The 26,728-nt window shown below is 38.6% G+C and overlaps 1 protein-coding gene across 2 annotated transcripts in view; it reads right to left on the reverse strand.

Moving 5' to 3' along the window:
* SLC25A13 (solute carrier family 25 member 13) overlaps nt 1-26,728 on the reverse strand; it is a 100,109-nt gene that overhangs the window by 29,106 nt on the left and 44,275 nt on the right. For both annotated transcript variants that reach the window (XM_065629410.1, XM_065629411.1), the window contains 8 exons: nt 20,344-20,483; nt 13,618-13,764; nt 11,892-12,030; nt 10,968-11,061; nt 10,711-10,795; nt 8,469-8,553; nt 7,854-8,012; nt 985-1,037 (listed from right to left, as the gene is read on the reverse strand). In XM_065629410.1, coding sequence (XP_065485482.1) covers nt 985-1,037; nt 7,854-8,012; nt 8,469-8,553; nt 10,711-10,795; nt 10,968-11,061; nt 11,892-12,030; nt 13,618-13,764; nt 20,344-20,483 — 902 coding nt within the window. The remainder of the gene's footprint in view (nt 1-984; nt 1,038-7,853; nt 8,013-8,468; nt 8,554-10,710; nt 10,796-10,967; nt 11,062-11,891; nt 12,031-13,617; nt 13,765-20,343; nt 20,484-26,728) is intronic.

Below are 26,728 nucleotides of genomic sequence, written 5' to 3' on the forward strand. Positions count from 1 at the left end.
AAAGGTTGAAGAAAACACTCATCAGCTGCAAATTCTGTGCAACTGAAAATGCAAATACATTCATGAAACTACCAAGCTAACAGATATCAAACAGATCTTAGATTTTATACAAAATACTGTAAAGCTGACTACACGTTCTTTTTAACAAAGATCTGCAGCATAATTAATTAATTTATTTATTATTGGAAAATATAACAATCACTAATTAAATAAATCATTATCTGAAAGTTCATGATAAAACCATTGAAGATTTTAGAAATGCTCACTATATTTACAAATCTAAATATATTTCAAATTAATATCAGAATATTTGATAATAAGTTCTAATACAGTAGCAATTCAATTAACAGCATTAAGTATCTTTTTGAAAATGTATATTACTAACTTTGGTGAATAACCAATACATTAAGATTGGGTTTTAATAATAAATTCTTCAGTGCCTTAAAATCATTCAAGAAATAACAAAACTACGGAAGTAAAAACATTTTGGTAAAAAAGTACGCAAACAAGTTCCTTTCTTACCAACACTTCACTACATGCTCATATTATCTCCTGTTGTGCTAGAATTAAACAAACAGGATCCATGTGGAGATAAAAAAACAAACCCCTCCAAATCCAATAAATAATTATTCCTTTTTGCTAAGAAGTGAAACCAGAGACCTGTGCTACTTACAGGCAGATGAGCTGAACAAGTTGAATAAGCCTGTTCTATTTTGTAGCAAGTCCAAGAATAAGATTTCAATCTTAAAATGTACATATATATATATATCTGCATGTGACTTGTATGCCACTTGTAATGTTCATAAGTCAGATATAAACGGTTGCTTTGTGCTTTTGTAATTAAGTTTGTATCAAGCAAAAATGATGGAATGCACTCTACCGTGTTGCTGACAAATTAAGGACAAAAATCTTTAATGCACTAATTGTAATTAGATGGACTTTACAATGTGGAGAAATGTGAAAATAATCCAGTTGCAAACTTACGGTAAGTTTTATGGCCTTCTCTGGTGCTACTCCTAATAGCTGTGGTAAAAGACCTGTAACATGGAAATAGAGAATTCAATGCATCGAGTAACTTGGTATTAACTAAACAAATCAACAAATATATGTAGAGATCACCACCTAGAAACGGGCAATTTTTACAGCAATTTTGTGTTATTACATTTAATGAGAGTACTTAAACATTCCATTTTGAGAACAAACTTTGTGCTACCACTTTAAGTCAGAGTAACTGCCTATATTCATGTTACTTTAGCTTTTTTAAATCTGTGACATTAGCTCACTTTAAACGCTAATAGATTTGCCAGCTATGTTTCAGCACTTTGTCCTACAATAACATTTATTTTTTGCATTTTCACACATAGCTTAAGACTTTCTAATTAATTTTGTGAGACACACGATGCATCCACTTCAAAAATCACAAGCGCAGTACCTTTTCCTGGCAAAAACAATAGCATTAAACGGCAGGACCCAAGGGGATAAGAATCAAAATAATGCAAAACATTCAAACATGTATGACTGCATTCTCGAGCACTTTGCCCAGCTAAGTCACCAGTTCTCAACACAAAGGAACTTACGCTGCTTCTTCCCAAGCAGGGAATTTCCTATTTTGTTTTGTTAGAAGGGATGCGCTGCAGAACTGCAAGTGGGAATTTCTGACTGCCGGCTTTGCTTGCCTGAAGTGAACAGTCGATATTTTGTAAACTGTTAGACAACACATCTTCAAAATATGCAGTGCTTACCAACGAAGTCTGGGGCTAGAATGGTGTTGCAAGCATTCAGTGGCATAACAAGATTAGGACACCATTCAGAAATGTGAGAAAATCACCCCAGCTAGAGTCCCTCTGTTCCAGCAGCTCAGGCAGCACCTTTGGGTATTTTCTATAAACTCTGACATTTGCACCTCTCCGTGGTTTTATTTTTGGGGAAAGAGACAACAATTAAGGTTCCACCTTTAAGAGCTAAATTGCCAAAAAGCATTTTCTGAACAGCTAAATGTCAGGATAACAAAGAGAAAAAGCTACATGCACTGGATTAGTGTACTCTTCCATTCTGCTGCCATTCATCAGCTTTACTGGTTACTACTGATGCTCTCAGTAAGGAAAAAACATGGGGGAATAGCACCATTTGGCTTGTGGTAGCAGAAGGGCCAACCATATTTATATAATAATGCCTTTAAACTTTGCGCAACCGTATTTATATAATAATGCCTTTAAAATTCTAATTGCGTATACACACCTAACATCTACCCAAGACAACTATGTTGAATTATGATCATATGGCTGAATATTCAAACCAAAGAATAGAGTAACACTAAGTCCACATACAGCTGCTCAAAAAAGACATTTCTGCAGAGTTAAATTTCATAAGTTAAATTTCAAAATTTGAATTTCTGAATGAGTTTTAGTTGCACAGGTGACTTGAATTCAGACTTCAACGAAAACCCATTAAGACAGTTGGAATTGTATAATTAAATACCACATTTTTTGCAGCACTATGAAGAAAACACAAGGATATTAAACAAATAGGATTTTTACGAGTTTTATCCTTACACAGACCAAATTCTCTTTGTAACTGCTATGATATTTACATCTTGCTACAGAATATGTGTGACTTTGTATAGACTCCATGGATAATGAATTTGTATCTTCAAAGATTAAGAAGACGTTCAATTTACTTTACAAACACAGTACCTGATCCCAAGTCTAATCTAGTAGAATTAGAGCAGGTCTGTAAACAGATACCTAATTCCAATAGAACCTGGAGATCATTAATATACGTACATGTATTATTACACCTAAGCTATATGAAGCATGACTTTCAAGTTATATTGTATCATATAAATTACAGAAAAAGACAATCTTAAAGTATAAAATTATCAAAATGCTCCAGGTGGAGATCTGTGTGAACCTCCAGTTTTGAAAGCTATATAAGCAGGATAAATCAAATTCATTTTCACTAGACAGATCTGAAGATGTCCTTTTTACCATTTTTTATTTTTCAGCTCCTAAGACTTTGCATTTGTAAAAGGAACTTGTAACATCTCAGGAAAAACATGTTTATCTTGGCACAATTTTTTCCCATCTGCTCCATTCCTTTTGCCCTCAAATCTGAATGGGACTCTTATAACTCAAAACTTTCCATAAAACTTCAATGTAGAAAAGAAAGATTAAAGAGAATAAGTAGAAGTTACAAAAAAAACACCCCACACCACCAAAAAAAACCCAACAAAACAAAACCAAAACACAATTGAACAGCCAAAACCCAAGAGCCTTTTTCTTTCTCTACTTCACACACGATTTTATAGTATGAAAGTGCTTTGTAAGTTTAATTACAGATAATGCTGTGTATGCCTACTGCAAGATAGCATATAGTATTCCAGAAAAGGTAGCATTAATTTTAATACTACATCTCACAGCCTTACCAAATACCAGCTAGGTCTACTGTCTCCAGCAGCTTAGGAAGGCAGAGGGACTCTTTGTTTGCTCTCATACCTATGTAACAAAGCTATGCCTAAATGGTACTTGTGCATTCTGTATGTTAAGACTACCAAAATCGAATTATCTTTTCTTTATATTTTTGGTGAGAGCCCCGAAACATTGTTGAAAGACTGGGAAGAAAGCAAGCATATCAAGGGATACGTATGAAAATATCATTTTTCTGTTGGGTTTATCCTGACAACATCGGGAATTTTTCAGTGTTATTAAGCATTAGCAGATCAGCAATATGACATATACACAGGTGTAGGACAGGCTCAGAAATATGAGTGTCTTAAAAATATATGCCTCTTATAACATTCGAGAATAATGTTTTGCACATAGGTGGCCTGCTAGTATAGTACACAGCAAACATATAAATGCAACTCATTTTTATATATCCCAGGCTCTTTAGTAGCAATGCCCACATATTTGACACGCTGTTGTAGTAGGACTCTATGGGAAGGTGCAGGTATATGTGAGAGGGGGCACTGAGAGCTGCATTCAGTTTGTGACATCATATCAGTTACCTTGTGAAAGTAGCCTAAATACATTGTGAATTTACACGCAATAGCTCATCCAGCCCAGCTGTGGTGACAGCACCAAGTAAAAAAAAAGTCTTATTTGGCTGAAATATTCCTTCAGACATCTAACAGTGAAATTTCATTTTCACACTGAGTAATGAACGTGCTTTTCCTTTCATATTAGAAAAACCCACTGACTGAAGGAGTCGTTGCTTGGTCTAGGTAAAATCTGAAACCATTTGGACATCTGATAGAAAGGCGGTAACAGAATACTGCCAATTTTTTCTCCTACACGATTTACACTACGAATTGGACAATTAATCACCAGCTCCCATTCAAGCACCATTCCCTCAGAGTGGAAATGGGCTATTTCTTGAAGATTTTGTGCTTTGACAGAACTTTGGTGTTGCAACAGGCTTGTGCTTTCGTTCTACAAAAGTGATACTTCATTGCATACTTCTGGAGGAAAGCTTCTGTCATAGTCGTCTTGTATCATTAGCATGGGAGCCCACCAGTAATAATGAATTTGGATTATTAAATTCTAAGATTAGAAGGCATCTGGAGTCACTGCAGTGCTAGAAGCATCATTGGAAGAAATAAAACTAGCAAGTTCCTTAGCAGTTAATGACCATGGGTGACAGTCTTCCACAGCATCTCTTGTCTTTTTCATACTCTAGAAGTGGCATTAACGACCTGGCTACTGAACATTTTCATGAGCTACATTTTATCATCTCTGGTAATTAAATTTCCCATAAAATTTCTATCAAGTATAGGTGAAATAATCTCTACTAGATGCACGGCTTAAGACTGTGAAGCATTCTGTGACTCATCAGGTGGACTTCTGATTAAAATAGTATTAAGAAATGTGGGTGACCTCATCAGTTGGAAGAGATGTTGACAAATCACAGCTTCCAAAATTTTCTTGTATTTGCATATATATAAACAGCCGTGAGTTTCTAAATATGTATTTCAGGTATAAATGCAGCCACAGCTGTGAATTATAGGTATATGAGATGAGTATTCTTTTAAGCCATGCTGAGAAAGAGACAGATGAAAAATTTATCTTAGATTTACAGTCTAAAAAAAATGCATCTTACAACACAGCATTCAAATAATGCATATTATAAACATTCGACAGAGGTTTATATGCTGTTTGTTTTTGTTTTTTTAAATCAAAGTATCGCCTAAGTGAAAACACTGATTATCCTTAGAACCAAATTCATATTCAACAAAATTTAGTGCTCTCTTTATATCCACAAGATGGTGTAATTTATCCTTATCTGAGATGGCTGCTTAGAAGATGGTGGTTTTGCCCTTTTCAAGTTTGGAATAAAATAATGATACAAAAAAGAAAAATCAGTTCACTTCACTGGATGGAAATATGTGTCTTATATTAAAAATATCACCTGAAATGGCTGAGTTCAGAGTAAGGTTTATAACTCCTGCTTGCTTTCTTGCAGTGCAGCATGACAAAGAGACCACTGCTTCTACTGTAATTTTTTTCTTTAAAAGGGTTCGCGTCACTATTCAGCTAATCACGAGAACTCAGTCAATTACTCCTCCCTCCTCTGGTGGGGAAAAAAAACCCCACATAACTCAGAACCCACCACAGTGTAAGAAAGAATACCAGTTACCGATGAGCAGCAAAAAGTAATGCACTCTGTACTTTGTCTTACCTGACGTAGTATTTACAAGGAGAATGAGATGATTCTTGCTATAACTTTACTGCATTAAATTGGGCAAACATACTAATCTATAAAATGTTCCTTTCAAATTTTTTTGTCCTCTCAAGCTTAACCGGAAACCTTCATTCTGTACTCAGTTGCTCAACCTTCTCCAATATGATCTCCTAAGAAATCAAGCAGCAGTCCAGATTTACAGAACTGCACAGAGGAAGCTCCACAGTTTTAAGGAGTTTTCCTCATTTGTCTCTTTAAAAAGAGAAGCTAAATCAAGGTGCCCTTTAAGCAGAGAATCTGTAGAAACAACAGGTCTCAATTTGCCTCTGAAATGATGGTGTTCTTTGCCATCACACGATTTCTACTATATAATCCAGAAATGAGATTATTGCCCTGCATTTAGAAGTTCAACTCCACCAAACTGAGTTTTCACTATTTAGTCCTCCTTGGAAGACTGAAAAGTAGTAAATGGGATGGGGAGTAGAACGACTATACTGATGAAGGCTCCTAAAGTTCCCCAAATTTGGCAATGAAAAAATCACTCCAAAAACACGACAAGCAAATGGATTCAAGAATATACATTTATGACATTTCTGAGGTTTGTTTTTCCACGTGAAAAAATCACTGTGCTTCAGAGTTTCAATTAGACAGGAGCAGATAATAGTGGAATTCTGCATATTTATTCTTTCAGGATCCTGGAAGACCCAGACATACATTTACAGGGAACACATCTTGTTCTTCAGCCAGCATTTGGGACTTTTTACAATTCTGATTGCTATAAATCCTTACAAAATACAAACCATATCAATACCCTTTATTAAATTACTGGCTTATTCAAAAAACGCCTCAAACTCAGTCAATAATAACAGAGTCTTCCCATCTCCAGTTGTGCTGAAATAATTACAAAGTCTGTATTTTGCAAAGGAGCTACTTAGCCAACCTCCAGTAACTCAGGTCGTATGTTGAAGAGTGCACACCTATCACACCACTTCATTTAACGTTGTTTCACACGTTGTCTTATAAGCGGTTAAGGTTTTTTCAGGTGCATATAGCTTTGCTAGATCATAACAATATTCTTCTGAAATCCTTCATTCTTCATTCCTGACTCAACTGGTTCTAGCAATGAATTTCTGTCATTACAATATTCTTATTCTCAAAAGTTTAAGAGTTCCTAAGCAAGCTGGCTAAAAATGAAATAAAAACCACAAGTTTCAAATTCTCCCCAATGAATGTGGCAGAGCGGTATAAGAGATCTCAATAATTGGGATACTAGAAATATAATTTGATTTATGTGTGTGGCAGAGAACAACTGCAGTCTTGTGGAGTAGTTCTTGATTCTTTATCACTACATCCACGTTACCTGAACTTAAACCATTGACACCATAACTGGGACAAGGACAAAATTAAAAAGAAGCCACCATCTACCTGCAGGCGCTTACCTAAGATACTCAAAGTGAGGATGATTTACCTCCTGAACAGAGTAAATGAGCTTGTGGAGCTTTCTTCATTGACTACAAAGGGAGCTCAGAACAGCTAACTTCATAACTCAGGTGCAGTGGTTATGTATATACAGCTCAGTGGGTTGAAATCCAGCTAATCTTTCTGGCTGACTCAACAGTGACAAGTCCAGAAGAGGTATACATAAAACTTGATAAAGATGACTGTTCCCAATGACTAGTGAAGCACATGCAACTGTTTCAGAGAAACATTTTTGTCACAAAAGATATCACAAAAGGAGATCTGGTTAATAAAAAGGTACTATATTTTCTCTATTTTTTTCTGTTTATAAATAGAAAGAAAACAGATGAGAAAGACGACTGAAACAAAACCAAAAATGGATGATCTCACATCTGCCAAAGATGACCAAATATTCCTGGTACTAAGGACAGCTTAGGAAATGAAAACTTGACTAACATTGTATTTTTGCTGTAGAAAATTGCTGTTGTTGCCCTACTTCAGATGAGGACGGAAAAGACAGAAAGGTCCTACAGAAATGTTCTTGTTACACTGAGGTTTTAATTATCAAGAAGTTTGCAAACCCTTCATCTATAGCAGAACAGAAGCAAAAACAAAGACCAGGCAAAACTGAAGTCTTAACGAAATAGACTTAAAAATCATGAGTTCCACTGAACTCTTATTAGTATCTTATCATTAATACCACCTTCTACACTTACCTCTATAAAGCCCAAAGAAACCTTCGTAACGTAGCACTTTCTTGAAGCAATCGAAGCTGTTTTTATACATAAGTTCTCCCACAAAAGAGCCTGTAGAGCGCTGGTTTTGCATTCGAGTTTTTACCAAGTCAATTGGGTAGACTGCAGTGGCTCCAACAGCTGCAAATAAAAATCAAGCTATAAGGAAACACGTTTTTGCATTTACAATGTTTGACTGCAATTGTCATCTTCCACACTTATATCTCAAATATCAGTTGTCTCTTTTTTCTCCACAGTATATTCTGGATACATTAAACTACCTCACATAGTTTTAACCAAAAGCACTTCCTGGACCTATCTCATTATTAATCTGATTCTTCTGAACCGGTTTGGTGACAAATCAGATAGCAACACCATCTGCAAAGTCCAATGGCTTGTAAATTCCAAAACTCTTGTAGAGCAGATGACCTCCTCCTCTTCCACCTTAGCCATCCCATCCCTTAGACACAGCTTCAAGGGAAAGACTGAGAAGCCTTCTACGCTTCAGTGAAAGGCAGAAGGGGAAGAAGGGCAGAAAAAACCAAGAAAAAACCCAAACAGGGAATACGAATATTCTTTTGCTCAGCCAAGACTAACCTCCAGCAACTGAACCAAGGGCAAACCTGTACGCTGATTCTGCAATCTGGATGAGAACAGGTCGAGACACATCGCCTGGAGCTTTCTGTCGAGGCAGGATTTAAAACAAAAGGAAAGACAACTATCAGAACATCGTATTTCATGAGAGAACATCTCACGATCAGAGAGATAAAAGTATATATATACCTGGAGAAAACCCTACAATACACTGAGGATTTTGGTTTCAATTATTGTTTCTTTTCCACTGATTTCTAAGTGCTATATAATGTAGCCTCTTCAGAGTGGAATAGCAAATAAAAGAAAGACTGATACTACAACAAAAACATACAATTCTAAAATCAATGATCCAAATGTGCATATGAGGGCACACATATTGCATCCTAAGTAATTAATTTTCTACAGCTAAAAGCAACTCCAGTTTGGAATTTCTTTCTACTATCTCCAAAGCCAGGTATACCTATTATTTCCCAGGCTATCAAAGCAAATATGCAAGCATTGTTCATATGTATTAGCTAAAGGAAAATAATGTGTCATAAAGCACCCCCACAATTTCATTTTGCTCACAGTCTATGACTGCCAGATCCAACCCAATGAAAAATAAACTTCAGAAGTGCTCCGGACTTAAAATTGCCAACTAACAAAAGAATTAGGAAAATAGACATTCTGCAGGGGTGTTAGGTCTTCCATACTTGCTAACACTTTTTGTAATCATTTTTTTTAGCACACTACAAGAAAAATGACAAAATAAAAATATGGATATATTTTTTTTGCTGAAAATGTGTTTAGGTGTTAGCTAATATTCAAACGTAGCTGGAGTTGGCCAGAAAATAAACTGAAAGTATCAATGTAGCTGAAAACCTTTTCAGTCTCAGCACCAAGCATCTGACATTAAAAAGAACTGGATGGAAAAATGAAAAGGTAGGCCACATATGCAGAAGAGATGGTAAGATTTAAGCAGGCTTGTATGTCCTACCCGCTTAAAGTGGCATATATCATACAAGCAAAGACAGTAGCCCCAAAGCAAAAACTGAAGAAGCTGCTACTTTCACCATTGCATTTTTGGGTACATTTTACTGCCACCTATTGTAACTCACATTATTTGATATTCAGTCCAGCACAAATGCTTTTAACTCCTTTAGGAGTCTTCTAGGAATAGACGGTGAGCTTTTGGGAGCCAACTCATTTGAATTCAGCCCAGCACAGTTAACATTTAGTCACTGCTCAAACAAACAGAAAACCGCCACCCTAGATACTGTCCTGGGGCGGTGGTGGGGGTGTTCACGTGGCGGGGAAGGAGAAAGAGAAGCAAAGGAGACGCATGTGTATACACACACACACATAGGCCTGGCTTATGGCCTGGTAGTCCTAAAAATGTAGCCTGCATCAACCCATTGTGGTCAAACTGGCGTCTCCGCACAGACCCAGAGCAGGAAAAAAAACCCAACAAAAAGCCCTTAGACTCACAAGACACAAAGTTAAGACTGCCTTAAAATAGAGACAGAGAAAGAGAGAAACAGAAACAGAGGGTTAGTTTTAAATCTATCTGTATAGAAACTTGTGTAAATAAAAATGTAAGATATGCTAAAATAATATGAAATCAACAGGTTTGACATTTAAAGAACATTCCTATTTCGTTTTGTCTCAAACACAAAATAGTTAATTTTCTTTTATACCATTGAAAGTCAATATCCTTTAGTTTTTGGAAATGCAGAGAATATTAATGCTTTTACTGAAACTGTGATGGTAGACTAAACATATTCTCTCCTGTTTTGATATTCAGCAGAGCATAAGGCAAAGCAGAGAATACTCTGAAGCTGGGAACACACATGTGTGTTTGGAACAAGAGCTGCCATTTAATAGGCTAGATGCTGAATTTACCATCCACGTTTGAAGCAGGAAGTCTTATTTCCTCATTAAAAAGAATAGAGAGCAACAGAATCACAACATAAACACCTTAATTAGGTATACACCTAATATTTACTGAATAGCTGGATAACACTCATATACATTTTATCTTTCCAAAGTAAATTACATTTAATCTGTCAAAATGCAACCCAAGAGAAAGGGGCACAGAGAAGCGATGGAGAGGACATGATACAGGTTAAAAATAAATTCTAACAAGAAGGTATTCCTCACAGGTATTACAGAACACAAAAGTAACCTAGCTGACAACACAGAATGAGGTTGGCTTTCTATCTACCTGGCACTGGAAACAGATAATAGCATCATACTGGCTTCTTACCTGCCTCTGAGCCTCGGCCAGGTTGTAGGGCAGCGTCCCCTCTTCCAGAGGAGCAATTCTTTCAATATCAGCTAATGTCATGCGCCTGAGGAAATTAATTCAGCTGAGCATTTGCTTAGAGATGGCATTTCAGATCACAAGCAGCTACCTGCATGTGACCACTGCAGTACAGTCTCCTGTTCCCCAACACCACCTCCCACTCCAAGAAGGAGAGAGTAGGAAAGGAAAGAGAGGAGGACAGATAATTCTCCACCTACCCGCGGGGCTCATATAGATCTGCTAACTGAAACAAGATGTCAACTTCCATGGGTGTAACCTGACCAAATTTCTGAGCTGCCAGAACAAACTCCTCTGCAACAGAATAAAAACACAGAAAAGAAAAACTAATCGAACCAGAATAAATAATCCAGAGCACCCCAGAGCTGCTTTGTATTTTAGTACTAAGTAGAAGATGCTGGTGGGGGAGGGAGAAGGAGAATAAAAGCGACCCACCACAAAAGTGTTCCTGCCACTGCATAAATGTATGCTTTAAATGGTCTGTCCTTCATGCGAATAAGTACAACTCTCTGGTTTTAAAGTTAAGCGCTATCAGCAGGATTTAGGATATTTGACATACGGTATCAATCAGTTGCAGGTCAGAGGGAAAAAATAAAATAGCAAGCAAACAGAAAAAAAACCCAGGAGTCAAGAGATGTGGAACTTTTCATGCATAGTCCCAGTAGGCCACGTTAATGAAACTCTGGCATTGCACAGGGAATTCTCTATAAAAGTGGTTAGATATAGCAGATAACATCTTGTTCCAAGCTTGTAGATCAGCTTACTGTGCTGCCAATACAAGTTTATGGAATTCTTCAAGTACCCTTGAAGGTCACTTTAATAGGCTGCCAATTTGGCAGGAGCCCTAGGAAGTTTTTTAAACTTTTAAATATCTTTACATACTTTCCTCACCCTGCCCCCACCACCAGTTTACTAGGACTTTTTTCTGATTGAAACAAAATGAAAAACCTGGAGGGTGGACCCCAACAGGAGCGTACAGAACTCAGCAGTGTACCAAGGGACGCTAACGAGGGAGAATTTCTCCCCCTCCCATTGATTTAAAAGCATACAGATGAGCTCTTTTCCCCCACCCACCCCAACCAAATGCCCAAGGAGACTTCCAGACTGCAAACGTTTCTACCAACCCTTAGTGACTTCCACATCTTTTCTATTTCCAGCCAGAGTACTGTAGATCTTTCTAATGAGCTCCATGTTGTTAAGGAGAGAATTAAATCCATTAAAATAGGAAAAGCTGACCTGATGGGAAGTGGTACCTCCAGCAGCCTAGAGTAGAGACAGTAAAAGAAGAAAAGAGAAAGGAGACTGTTACAGGACTATGAAAAATCTTGAAATAGAGGTTTTCAAATAATGTTATTTTACAACAGCAACAGTAGCACAGGGTTGCTTTAAAAACAAAACAAAACAAATAAACCTCCAAAATAAAGAAATCTATGAAAGATTCTTATGTTACTGAAACTAATCATGACCAGAATGTAAAACTCTCCCCACCCTACAAACCTAAACAGATACATATGCAGGATTATAAGAACATAACCAGTAGTAATTTACAAAGTTCAAGTTTCAGTACTGCTTCAGTTGGAAATGTTTCATAAGTTGGCTTATTTCTAGTAATGAGGAAATCTACTTCTACATGTAAAGTATATTACTCTACAGAAAATTTCAACAAAATCAAAACATATTCTGAAAAAGGTCAACTGAAACATTTACATTCAGAGGCATTTCAAGTCATGGAAAACCAGCAGTAAGCTCTCAGTCTTATATCAGGCACTCAAACAAAATGGGAACAATAAGGTTTGAACAGTTATTCCTTCTCAAATGAGAACTGAGCCTAAACCTTTATTTTAAAGTGGTGTTGAGTCTACACACAGAAAAACTATTGTATAAAATCCCTACTTAAAGTGTAAGATCAGTGATCAAGCAAATTTCTGAGAACAATGCATAACCTTGCCAAAATTTAATTAACCTTGAGGGAGAATCAAAAATCTTATTGTATGTTTTATGGGAAAGTATAAGACCCAGGAAAGCTGATAACAAGACTGCAGAAAGATTCGAGGAAGGAAGTATCAGATCTCATTGCCAGCCCCTAAATCTTCTGGCTATATTTGCTGTATGCTTCTTCCAATATTCTGTCCAGAGTTTGCAGTTCTCAGCACTTCACACATCTCCCTGGAATTGTCCCTTGAAAGTCAAGGCAGAACAGACTTCTTTAAACCTGGATACGGCAGGACTCTGGATTACTTGGAAAGTGCTACTACAAGTTCCCAAGATTAGAAACTATAGTCAAAACTGAATGTACCTTTATTTTTTTCTTCAGTGAAACTGCAGAATTGTAATATTTAATTTGGTTTAAGCACTTTAAGCTGAAAAAAGTGTATACTCAAGTGTAACAACTATCAGTTAATATATAATGTCCTTGGGTGATGTTTCAGTCCATACACTGCCCCAGGTATGGACAGTGCCTGGAAAATACACTCAGGAGCTTAGAAATGACATTACAAAGCAAGTCCTTTGAGGATGACTTCTTAAGTGGGATTCAATGGCATTTCGACATATTTTACAGCGTCTACTATGATGGAATGACTGGAAGTAGTCAGGCAAACTCTACATTTGTAGATCATTACTAAGGTCCATCTACCTGCTTTCTTTTTTGCCTCAGGAGACCAAGAACATTGAGGATACATATTCTGCAATAAAGGTTAACTTTCATATGTGTAGATAATAACTGCTGAACTTAAAACCACTCATCCATAAGTCAGTCTACATGCTACATATAGTGGTCAAGGTACATTAAAAAGGAATCCCACATCTGTATCCCACGTCTTTTCCAGTTGGGACACCATAATTACTCACAGCTACTAGACACTCTTCTACAAATGGAGTCAGCATGTGTGGCCGGATAGTGACCATAATGTCCCTGAAGTCCATAGCTGTGACTCTTCCAGCCTGAGCATTGTCTCTCTGCACAAAAGCTTGTTTTGCATGTTCTAATTGTATCTCCTGAAAACATGGGGGAAAAAAAAAAAGAAGAGTTAGGTTCAAAATCATCACCTTAATAATTAGATTTTATATAATTCAATCCTACAAGACATCTCATACTTAACAAAAAACCATTACATGTAATCTAATTTTAATTGGATGTTGTATGCGTAGCATTCAGCCTTTTCTATCAGTGGCATATATGGTATCTACCATCATTCAGCTCAATATCTAAGAAAACCATCATGATTTCTCTGCTGTCTGGACATTAGGTCATGCAATTCATTTAACAGAAATAGAGGGCACGTATCAACACACCAGCGCAGGTAATCTCCCACTCATGAACATTAAAGTGTTCCATGATGTTTATTATCCAGTTTATTGCATGTGTCACAGCAGGTCAGACTACTTTCTGTAAAAGTGTTTGCTAGTCCTTGAACGAGGACAATGCAATCATCAGAGATTTCCATGTAGACACCCACTAATCTTGAAAGCATTCCCTCAAAAAGCATCGTCACTTAAAACATAGTTATTTGTCTACAAAAGACACCAGCAGTTTAATTTAGAACTCTGTGTATTGTGACTGATTAGAGATCAGATCTCAATATTTCAGCAGTAGTAACAGGCAGAGATCAATCACAAGCATTATCTGACGCAACCAGCTGATAATCTCATTTTGTGATTCAAATGTACCCCTGAGAGAAGAGGGGAGAGAAAAGGCATTTAGTCTCTCAAAAAGGTATGTTTTTCTACTGTGACCTTTACCCTTCCTTCCCAAATTACTGTTAGACTTTCTTATTTTTTTATTTTTCATTTAAAAGGAACAATCCTGCACAGACAGTAACTTCGTAATACGTACGAACTTCTTGTTCAGTTCTACAGGTTTGTCAAAACCAGAAATACCTTTTGGTGATGCAGTTAAGACTTCCCAATCTATATTTCTTTGCTGAATGGAGAAAAACAAATCATTGCCATGTCCCCCCTTTAAATTTCACAGCTTATAAAAACTTAACTGGAAATATAGTGCTTAGTCTGAATATATATTCATAATCAGTTATTCACAAAATGGAATCAGAGAAAAAGTATGTCAGCAATACTAAGCAAGTCTTGCAGTGGACCATGACACTATCTTACTGTTTCCATTATATCTGCAAATATATGCCTTAAAAGTCATATTAAGCCAAGACACAGGCTATTCAAGAATCACCAGCACAATGTGTTCACGGTGAATATGATCTCTGGTAAGTTTACATGGATCTCACAGCGGCAAGGGAATGAAGTGAAGGATGAAAGGCAAATTCAGCCAGCGCAGGATGAGACCTGCCAGAGGTCACCAGCCCCATCCTTCTTTTGCTCGTGCCTCAGCCACCGATGCACGCTGCCACTCAAACCACGATTGTCTTTTCATTTCAGCCTTCTGACCTTTCCAGCTTTAGTCCTAATTTCTAATTAAAAGACTGCAACCTGACCTGCAAGGTATGATGAAAACCTCCTAAATATATCAGGCAGAAGGAGGAAAGGGGTTGGGGGAAAGGACGGATCAATATTCCATGACTATGTTTCACTCACAGAATTATTCATAAATTTCCGATTTTGATGAGAAACGCTCATGGGGGTTATAATTTTAAATGTTAAAATTTCAGTTCTGTCACGTTTCTTTTACATTACAGCGCCCTATGTGGAGGTGTTAGAATTCAGCAATAATATTCACTCTGGCTGGATGCTGCCATGTAAGCTCTTGCTTCACTCCAATTGTGACTATAATTTCAACAGAAATTTGGAAGCAAGCAATTTTGGGAGGTTTATGGTGGGAGGAGCACAAGAACACAAAAAAACTTCACCAGCTTGAGGCAGGCAGCTACTCGGGAAGCAAAGAGCTCTGAAGAGTTCGGTATAATAACTCTTGTATTTCTAAATACTCACCACCTGGTAGGTGGAAATGTCTGAACAAATGAAGAAAAATATTTAAGTGGCAGCATCACTAAAGAAAAAATAAATTTAATTTAGCAGAAGGATTACATGGGAAACTGTGCATGTTGCTTTCTTCTTCTCTCATTCAGTCTGTTTGAACCACTGAAGCTGCTGGCAGTGTTGTACTGGCAGAATCCGGCACTCAAATGCAGTAAAAAACGTGAACACCGCTTGCAGAAGTCAAATCTTTCACCACCTGCGTACACCCACCGGTGAGTTTGGCAGCCCGTATACCATCAGTGGGACCTTGGCTGACGGTGATGTCTCAGCCACAGATGCAAAGCGGGGCTCGTGTTCCAGAAAGACTCGTTAAGTGAATGTTTCTTGTCATCACCCAGCTAATTGCAGAAAGGCTGTATTATACTACAGTTGAGTGCAAGCAAAAACATCCCATGCACTCCATCCTAATGTGATTCCTTTCAATGTTCTTGGTACATGTGGAACCCACTAGAGAGAAGAGTTATCCCACTTGGGTTACACACATGGTCAAGGACTCCATGCTGCCATTTGCCCATAGTTTTGTTGGCTAGGAAAGGGCCACTTAGCTGTAGATAGACAGTAAGACAAAACTCTGAAAAGGATGATGTCAGTCTTCTGGAGCTCCCTATTCGCACCTCCTCCTTAGTTCAGAAATGAAATGGTTTACGCATACTGCAAATAGATACAGAAGACTCATCCCACCTCCTCAAAAAGGTAAGGTCTTTTTAGGCTATGGTTATTTTGAGCTGTGCTATGCATTTTCCAGTTGCACTGAGCAGAAAAAAGCACAGGGACCATCAGCCATGGGACATTCCCAAACCATGACCACGGCAGCGACATGGGATATAAGAACGTGCAGAGCGTTACACGGTAACACAGCCTCAAAACTAAATTTCACCTATAAAGTCTGTCACAAAAAAAAAAAAAAAACCAGAGAGATGTCACTTCTCTAATCCATGTACATTGCATAACAATGTAATAAACTCCTTAAAATGTTTAACTCAAAAGAAAGGCTATGTATTCCCTCGGTCCTCAAGCCTGAAAGCTGAGACATCTCACAGCATGACTACATTTCAAAATGAGGCTCAGTAGCTACTAGCAATTTATGAGGGAAATCTTTATGAGATGTTCATAACATTGCCTATGCTGTGTATATGTGGCTAATATAAAAAAAATACCACCCTAAAAATACACTGAAAACCAATAAAGTTGTAGTGTTAAGAGATGCTATCTGACTTGCAATAATTTCTATTATTTCACCTATTTCAGTCCAATACTGTTTACCTAGACAGATTAAGGTTTAAAGAAATACAATCCTCATTACTTTGCAATACAAATTACACATCCTCGAGAACCTTCTCTGACTAGACTGTCTGTAAACTTAGATATACTTAGAAAACAAGCTTCTCTCTTGATGCTAGAAGTCCAGAATTCTCCCAGGTAGCATAAGACTTTGTGAAAACTTAATTTGCACATCACGGCAGGCATGCTGGCACCAGAATTTTCATGAAATTATTTCCTATCTGGAGATTTTACCTCAGCTTTCACTTACAGCTCATCAAAGGCTTCCGTACTTTCCACTTTGATAGAAATTTATGTTTGGGTTCCACCCCAACAGATCTACAAGTCATCAGATACAGCACAATCCCTTCCACTGGAGTAGATCCTGGGGTTCAATTATAAAGAGTACTACTTCATCAACTAGTATGCTGGGTACAAATAAATTCCCAGACAACGTGGAAATGGATTTACGAGGCCCACATATAAGCATATATTAAAATTCACCCTGCAGAATAGATTTTACATTCTGAGAAAGGGGCCAGTGTTGCTCTTCATGAAGCAGACTCGCCACTTAAGTGGTGATGGAACACAACCATATCCAAACAGACATAGATGTGGCGGATATGTAGTGGAGATACAGAAGTTAATTTCAAGCTAGCAAAATGAGAAGTAGGGTAAAACAACATACCTTGAGCTCTGGGTTGATGCAAATAGGTTATTAACTGTATTAGAGCCAACTAGTTCGGAGGCTATACTTTTGGGCATTTCTGTTCCTTGAGACAAAAAAAGTGCTGGCAGGATATAAATATTCAGAATCCCATAAAAACTTATTTAAAGCCAGAAGAGATCCATCTTGTGCATGGATAAAATATACTAATGTTATTTCCCATGTACCTTCAGCTTTGCCAGAAGTGATGATTAGCCCAAATGCTGCGACAGATAATGAATATGTAACAACTTTATGTGGCATAATAGGACTCAACATGAATGAATTTGAATCTAGCTGGATTATTCCATTAAAAGTTGCAAATTGCATTGTACTTACAAAGCAGTACCTGAAGCGCCTTACAGAACCATCTGGTCCATGTTAAGTGCAATGTGAAGAACATTCACACATCAGGAATGCAGAAAAGGTAATTTGGTATCCACTGTGGTCTCCTGCTGTCTAAGGTCCAAAGTCAAGACATCAGACCAAGGAGACTGACTCATGCACAGGCAGAATGTCAGAAGGAAAGGCCGAGCACCAAGGGTTACAGAGCTTAAAGCGAGATCTCTATGCCTGTGAAGATTAACTCTCCAATTTGTGCTGAGAGTCATTTCTGAGCCCAAACTTTGGTATCTATAATGCAATGCTGCAACGCAAGAATCAGCAAGGAAACTTAAGTAGTTCTAAGATTTACAGTTCTAGAAAGTGGGTAAAAAGATGTACCAAATTATTGTGACTGACTGAGCATCCTAACTGGCTGTACTGATAGCAGACAACTTCAGCAGAGTCTTAGGACAACTGATTTATTTCAAAGCCCTTGCTGCCTTCACCAGTGCTGAGAGCATCTTTATTAGCAGTCTTAGAACTTCTCCTGAATGCATCTCACTTCTCTAGAGGACACCCAGAATCATCATCCTTATTCTCCATGTGTATGCTCTTCCTCCTTCTTTCTGTGCTACATGGATCATCACCAAAAGGGCTGTTTGCCTCATGGGGACCACCCACGTGTTCCGACACAACTTTTTACTCTGCACTAGCTACTCTAACTAGCTAAGATTTCCTTTTGCAGTAGAGGTGGTTAAAAAAAAGATGAGGCAGGGGCAAGACACACCAAAACCAACTACAATTCTCTGCAGAATATGATCACATCCAAGAAAAGTCTTTTTATACATGGAAAGAGGAACACCCTTCCACAGGATGACAAAGTCTAGTAGTTAGGATCCATCTCCAAAGTTAGAAAGCTCCTGCTTCTGCTCCTGCTTTTCCTAATTCAAAGCAAAAACACAAAATAAAAGATACAAAGAAAGAACTCAAATCTTCCAAATAGCCAGCCATGAGGTAAGGCTTGTAGCTCTATCTCTCTGTTCCCCTCCCTGCTCTGTGCCTTTTATTTGGCAAAAAAAGTGTAATCTTTTTCATTCTGGGTTTTTCTTAGGTTTTCCTCTAAACAAACAGATGCAGGAGGCAAACATGACCAGTAGTCTGTTAAGACTGTGATTTTGATCCACAAAAATCAGGATACATGAACACGGGAACATGTGGCCAAGAGACCTTTTTTCCTAATCAAGTTAACACATCTGCTTCTTTATCCGAAAGAGGTTCTAGTTCACTATTCTGTCACAAAACTGGTCTATGTCTCAGCTACTTAGGAGTTACAATAGTCAATACAAAACCTAAGGGAATGCGATCTAATCATGTGATACCTGACGTCCTCTTCATACAAAGTTAATTAGGCTCTGTTCTACAAAGTCAATTTGAAACATTTGTCTCAATAGCATTATCTTAATTATTCCTCATCAAAATGATACCACCTCCTACTGTGAACTAACATACTTATGTAAACAAGAAAAAAAGAAACCTTGCAGTCTTGAAGCAGGTTCCCATTTTAAAAGTCTCTAGTGTAAATACTAATACAGGCATTAAGTATTCAGAAGGAATACAAATAAGAAATTCACATGTTTTACTGCTTCAAGTATCACTTCTCCTACTGAAGACTATTTTTAACAGTACTGCTGAAATGCAGATAATCTGTTTATTTTTTTATTACCACAAGGTTTTGTTTTCTGTAACAAAGTACCCTAAAGTGTGAATAGCCAAGAATTCCTTGCAAAAGAAAGACTGTATTTTATTCTCTATATACCACATTTCCCTGAAATACTCTTAATTCAAAAAAGGTCAAAAATAAAGAAGTGTGTGGAACGGGCTTTGCAGCAAAATAACACCTTTATTGGATCTCAGCACTGAATGAAATACAAATTCGGTAAACATGATGTTTACAGACAGTACTTCGTCTTAATACCAGTTGGGCAACTGGGTCCAAAATGTTCAATACTGTTATTTAGTATTCTTGAACTCATTTGATTTAAATATACAGGAGATTTTCAGACATTGAGGTCTAGATTTTTTATTTCATGTCTCTGTCTGCACAATAGTGTATAAAAAAAAAGATCACCTTCCATCTTCTGCAGAGAGATGCCAAAAATGAAAGAAAAAACAAACAAAAAAATGCAGCTAGCCTGAATCAGCAATTTTTCCACAAGCATATCCTATTTATCAACACGCTATTAAAGCCCAGCACTCTAACTGTAAAAGCCTACACTCTATCTTGCAAATACTTGCATTCTTCTTATTAATCTTGACAAACTGTATTGCATTAGACCCACCAGTAAAAACTGGGTGAACTCCGCATATGTTAGGTGTCTTTTTCTATCCTTTCCAAAATGCAGCTGTACGAACTCTGAATTCCAGTTAAAAGGAATGTGCTGATGAATTGTGGTCTGGCCAAAAACTTGCTTAGCATCCTCTGGGAAGAAAAGAAAAATGTTCATTTAATAATAACAATAGATACAAGCATATATTAACAAAAGTAAAACCAAATATGATATTTTCTAACATGAAATCAATACTGTTCATACAAATTAGTAACATACTGTAAAGCAAACCTGATTTTTTTTGTTTACCAAAATCAAAATAAATGAAAAGTTTCGAACACCCTCACAAATACAATCTCTGAATAATCTCTTTATTTCTGAAGTTTTATACTCACAACATTTGATTAGAAGAGATTCAACTAGATATTTCAAGTTCCAAAGTCAAGGAAGAAAAGATTAAAATTAAAAGACAATTTATAAAAAGATAGCTAAAGCTAAACAATTTTCAGCATAATCTTTTCAAGCTGCTAACAATGAAAGTTTCATGTCACTATAATTCAGGCTTTTGTATTATTCCCAGAGTTCTCCACATTCAAACAAATCAGCTACAAAAATACCAGTATTTCAAGATCCGCTTTTCTGTAGTTACCTTCCAGGAGCAGTGACATGCAGGGCAGGGCAGGGGGGGCCGTGACAGCCAGGGACACAAACTTATCACCATCTCTAGCACTAAACAGACTTTAACCCCAGACCTAGACAAGGAGGGGTGCAGTGTGACAAGTTTGTCTGATCACACCTTAAGACAAGCTTCATAGTTTAGTTTAGCTTAGTGGTTGTAACTTGGTGATGGTGTATTACAGGTCTGGCACACTTTTTGGTAAAACGTGGCATTTTTGGTGAAGAAATAACTATTTGAAACACACCGAGTTGTACAATAAGGATGATACATTGCTGCAATGGGACTGCACATATTTTAACTAATAGGAACAGCAACGAGACCTGAGGAAGTACTTGTCTCACACGACAGCACCCACTTCAATGTGACAGTCTGTCTCAGCCAAAAATATAGGGCAAAGATACCTTCTGAAGACAAGCTCAAGGCCGGAGGTTCCCAGCTGCTATATACCTTCCTAATTGCTGTACGACTCGTCCAGCAACGCCAGCCAAGAGCCAGTTCTTGTCTCCTGCTGGTTCCTGTGGGCACGGAGAGCTGGTTCCCAGGAGACATTCCCCACCCCCAGGCAGGGCCGGGAGCTGGTCTCCTGCTCCCTTCACCTTTGTGGAAGAAAGACCAGGAGCCCAAACCCAGAGCTCCTGTCTGTCTACCAGTAGCAGAGCTGGAAGCCAGTTCCCAAGCGTGGCTGGTGCCTGGGGACAGGGAAATCAGCCCAGCTTTGTGCCTGCCTGTGTGCAGAACAAGCTGGGAGCCACCTGGCTGGAGCCAGCCTCTGCCTGCGGGGCAGGCCTGGGAGCCGCCTTCCAGCTCGCCCCAGCGCCACAAGAAACAGTGGGAGCCGACTCGTCGGAGCCGCGAAGTCCCGTCTGCTGCGCGGGCTGGGTTCTGACTCCTGGTTCAGGCCATGCCAGCAAGGCGCGGTGGCTCTGCTGGCCCGGGGAAACCCAGCCAGGGAGAAATTCCCACTTTCAGGCAAGGAAGCAGGAAAGAGTGGTAGCAGGGTGGGACGGCTGAGAGCCAGGAAGATGTCAGGAAGTGCCAGAGTGAATGAAGGACAAAGACATGGGAAAAAATGGCCCCAAGGGGGTGAAAGGGACAGGTGTCCTGCCGCACAGATCCAAAAGCTGGTGTTACCCACAAGGATGGCTTGCTCTAAAGCATGGGGGCTGTTCATATTCTGAGACTCATGGCAGAGATGATGCTGTGAACCTCCTCCCATCCCTCAACACGGTCAGTAGCTTCATCTTTAAAAAACACAGCACTCGCTGATCCCAGGGAATCAGTGGTGAAAGAAAAAGTTGGATTTAACTTACAAACAGAAAGACTGACCTCAGTTAACCTCAAATTCTTAAAATTCAGAACTTCAAGCCCTAACATCCCATGAGAATTTTCTTCAAGCAATGTCAGGCAGTGGCCCCATGACAGCATTGTTCATTCATGGCTTCAAGCTCCATTACAGCCAGCTTGGATTTCATTCGCCAGCATTATCCAGGAGCAAAATTCTACTCTCAGGGCAACAGGAAGGAAAGCCAGTCAGTTCAGGGTGAGGTCCTGTCCCTCTGTTAAATGTCTTTTATTTAGGATGCTTCCTACTGACACAGCTTGAGGCACCTTGCCACATATCATTGAAGATCACCTCTCTGAAGTTTCTGCTTTCTGCCAGACTTCCTTCCCCACCCTCTGAGAAGGGAACCAGCATGAAGAAGACAGACTATGTTGTCCACAAACAAGAGGAAAAGAAGGCTGTTTCTTTCTGGTAGTGACCACTCTGGTTTTCTGGAGGAATGAAGATATTCCCAGAACAGCTCTGGTCCCCGTCTCTTGCACAGAAATCAGATGCTCATCCTTTTTCTCCTTCTCTCTCATCCCACCTCCTGGACTTCCTCAGAGCAAGACCCTGATATTGTTTGGATGAGATTAGGAACAAGTCACTGTTTACCAAAAGCTATGTTTGGTTGGACTCCAGATTTGTCTTTCTCAGAGAAAAAATGTGCTTTCTCACTGGATGCAAGATAAGAGATGAGAAATTCTTAGCTAGTACAAAAGCAGTCTCAAATTCCTTTTGATGGGGCCAGGGTCCTCACGATCTTCAACTTGTTAACATGAAAGTTACAAAGTGTTCTCTAATTATGCCACTGTAATTTTATTTTAATTAGTTATCACACATTAGCTATCTTGACAGAACAATGCATCAGCTATCTTGAGGGAGCAATGCATCTTGCTCCCCCAACTCTGTGCCTTGTAAACCCTCTTTAGTTGTTGCCCAAAAGAAAAATTCCAGCTCAAGAAAATTAAACATCAGTAAGCGAAAAGAATGGTAATTTCAGACTAAATAAAATGCTTAATTATTTGCGTTACAAATGGCAAAGGAACTCACAGCAATGGAACTTAAAACAAGTCAGCTAGGAATATAATAAAGTATATATCCAGGGCATTTGCATTGCCTTTTCTATTTTAGAGATTAAAGGCTACACACGTGCCTCAGGAGTTCACATAAGTACTGCACAGCCCAAGGAGGAGATGTACACTTAATTTTTGCTCTGGCTTGGAAAATACAGACTATCGCATTAGTGTAGGTATTTAGTACAATAGCAAGAGAATTCCCTACACTACTTGATCTTTTCAAAATCATACTGTAGCAACTAAGACCAGGTGCTTTTCTGACCGAGTGCAGGCTGGATTACAGCGTGCAGGTAGCTGGATGGGAGACTGCCCGCTGTGCTTCTGCTGACTCCTCGATGGCACCAGACGTGGTATCCCGTCTGCCACTGCCTTCTCACACATACCCTATACCTGCTTTTCACAACTATTTCCGGTTCACAAACTCCTGTGTACACTCAGTGGACAGAGTTTTTCCGCTTTTCTTGCTAGTCTCATCACCCATTCAGCTACAACACTGTCACTGACTCGAGTTTTGGCCGTAGTCAGATTGCCCAAGTCAGACATGAAAGACCGTTTGTGCTCCTTGAACAAATCTGAAGTGTTTTAGCCTGTGATTTAACCATCAACATGTATCCAATTACATACTAGAACTCACTCCAAGTTATTGTTCAGTCCTAACAGTATCATCTCCTGATCATCTAAGTCTAGTATTAAACCAAAAACCAGACAATTTTAAAACATAGTTTCACCTTAAACCTGCAGCTGAAGTTCCATGGCTATCCACAAGTTGCTGAACTAAACACAGTAAAAAGCAGCAATGTCCTTCAAGTAGCCAAGAGATATTTTGTTCATTTTGACCTTTTTTTTTTTAAAAGGCATCTGTTTTACAGAGTCACAGAATAATTTGTGATGGAAATGACAACTGGGTGTCATCTGGTACAACCACCTGACAAAGCAGGTCCAACCAGTTCAGGTTGCTCAGGTCCATGTCCAGCTGAGGTTTGAGTATTTCTAATGATGTAGATTCCACAACCTGTCTGGGCAACTGTGATTTGATCCTAAACCAATATTTATCAAAATATCTGATAAACTGAAGCTTCTGAATCCCTATTAAAACACTGTTTATTTATTTTAGTTTTAAAAAGTCAAAATGTCAATGCTCCACCCTCTGGAGCTGTAAGAGCACAAGATCTAAAACCAGCAAAAGACAGAACCATTTCTGTGTGTGTTTGAACCAGAGCAATTGGAAAGCAAAACGAACAACAGGTTAAAGGAGAAGATTTTAAATATTCTTTTTTACAAATCCATACTGTCATCTGTGCCAATCTTTAAAAAAACTAAACTTTGAAACTCAATTTTAAAACAAATTGCAAAGTTCTATAACAAATGTTTTTCCTCGTGCTGCCTCTAATGAAAGAATACAATAGATACCTTGCCATTGGTTTCTGATCACTGTACAAAAAAGATATTCTATTTTCCCTCCAGGTGAACTGCCTATTGGTTTATAATGGGTTTTTTTATCCTTGGGGTCCTGGGGACCTTCTTCTCCCAAGAGTACAGATGTCTATGTTTACATGCTTACTGTACAAACAAGTACGCTGCATTCACATTTCCATACTGTGATTAAGAATTTTAACTAGAAATAAAGAGGGCTTTGGAATAATCACATACCCTCATGACACAATAAAGACCACTGGATTCCCCAAGTGAAAATTGTCTGTTTGCCTATTTGTAATTTTAAAAGGAGCAAACTGAAAGTCATTATCCAACCATATTTTACATTTGAGAAAATAACTCAGAAATCCTCAGCTCCTTCTACACATTAATCAAATTTACTGGGAGAACTAGTTGCCCATGACATCTTGTCACTTGATAGAACAAGCTACTAAAATCTTTACAAGCTACAGCACATAAATAGCTGACGTATTAAATCTGAAATTCTTTCAAACTATTTATTTGCACAAGTACCTAACTGTTCCGTGTGGCATCATCATTCAGTCCAATGAAGCAATTACTATCTCAATGCACAGCTAGAAAAAATTTCACAATCCTCTACAAAAATACCACTCCCCTTACAAAATAGCTGCAACATTTCTGAAGAAAAGCTGTTACAATTGGCTTTATTTTATTCAAGTTATATACTACATACATTTTATATATGATGTATGTTATACTGTTATGCACTCAAGCAATTGGTGCATGGTATAAAAAATCTGTACCAAAACCTTGGGCTGTGATAAAAAATGAGATTTACCCTGTACAATGGTAATAGCAACTTATGTAAAGAATGCAGGCTAGCTTCTGCAAAGAGGCAAACAAAAGACAAGTTTGAAAAGACATGAACTATCACAAGTTAACAAGAGTCCCACATGCACCAGCAACCTTTTTAAACCCTTCTGGCAGTAACTGCTGCTATCTTCATCATACTTAAGGCCCTGAAGAGCAACATAATGAGCATTACAGCTACAACTTGGATTAAATGAAGCAAAATTAATGCTAAGAGTGTGGAATAGGTATTTTAGTATAAAGAGATAAGGTCTTTTAAACCTGAATACGCAAATCCCTGTCATTTGGCTCAGACAAAAGGTGATACCTTTATAAAATCATGTTTTGTTAATGGCTAAGCACTTCTGTTCATGCATTTGGAAACAGTTTCCTTTAAATGCGTGTAATAAAAAGTGCATTTTTTTCAAAGCCATTTTAAATAAATCCTACACAGAAGAAAAGGCAAAGAAGGAAGTCCAATTGCTCAAATTAAACTATTGGTAAGAGTAGCTGTTTCACTACTGTGACTAGGAAAGCCCAGCACCTTACCAACGTGCAAGCAAGACGTGACCTAAAGCTCAGCGGAGATGAGAGCAGGATGATTTCCACAAGCTTTGTGATGGGTCCTCACTGACAATTTGAAACAACTCTACATTTTTCCATAATCTTCATGACCCTGAGTGCACCATCAGGTTCTGCAACCTCTCCACCCCAACTCCACTCATGAGCATGTGGATTTGGGTCCATGCAAAGAGCTGCAGGAGAAAGAGCTGGGAGAAGCCTCATCTCAGGTCCTTGCTCCTCCTTGTCTGAGTCACCCTGCAGGGACGCCTGCACCTGCCCACAGAGTTTGGTGACCCTGACCCCTTGGCTTGGCTTCCCAGCCTGACTTTGGACCTGCCTCATCCCTGTGGACTTGTCTGGTGTTCACTGGACTCTCAGCTGACCCTGGTCACCGTCACCAGACCTGCTCCGCTGTCCTTGCTCGGGCAGCGTGGGACTGCAGCCCTTGTTGGGTGGACTCTGCCCAAGCCCCTGGCCCCCAGCACCCTCACTCAGCTGCAGGCTCACCTG

This window comes from Caloenas nicobarica, chromosome 2, assembly GCF_036013445.1.
Source record: "Caloenas nicobarica isolate bCalNic1 chromosome 2, bCalNic1.hap1, whole genome shotgun sequence".
NCBI classification, from domain to species: domain Eukaryota; kingdom Metazoa; phylum Chordata; class Aves; order Columbiformes; family Columbidae; genus Caloenas; species Caloenas nicobarica.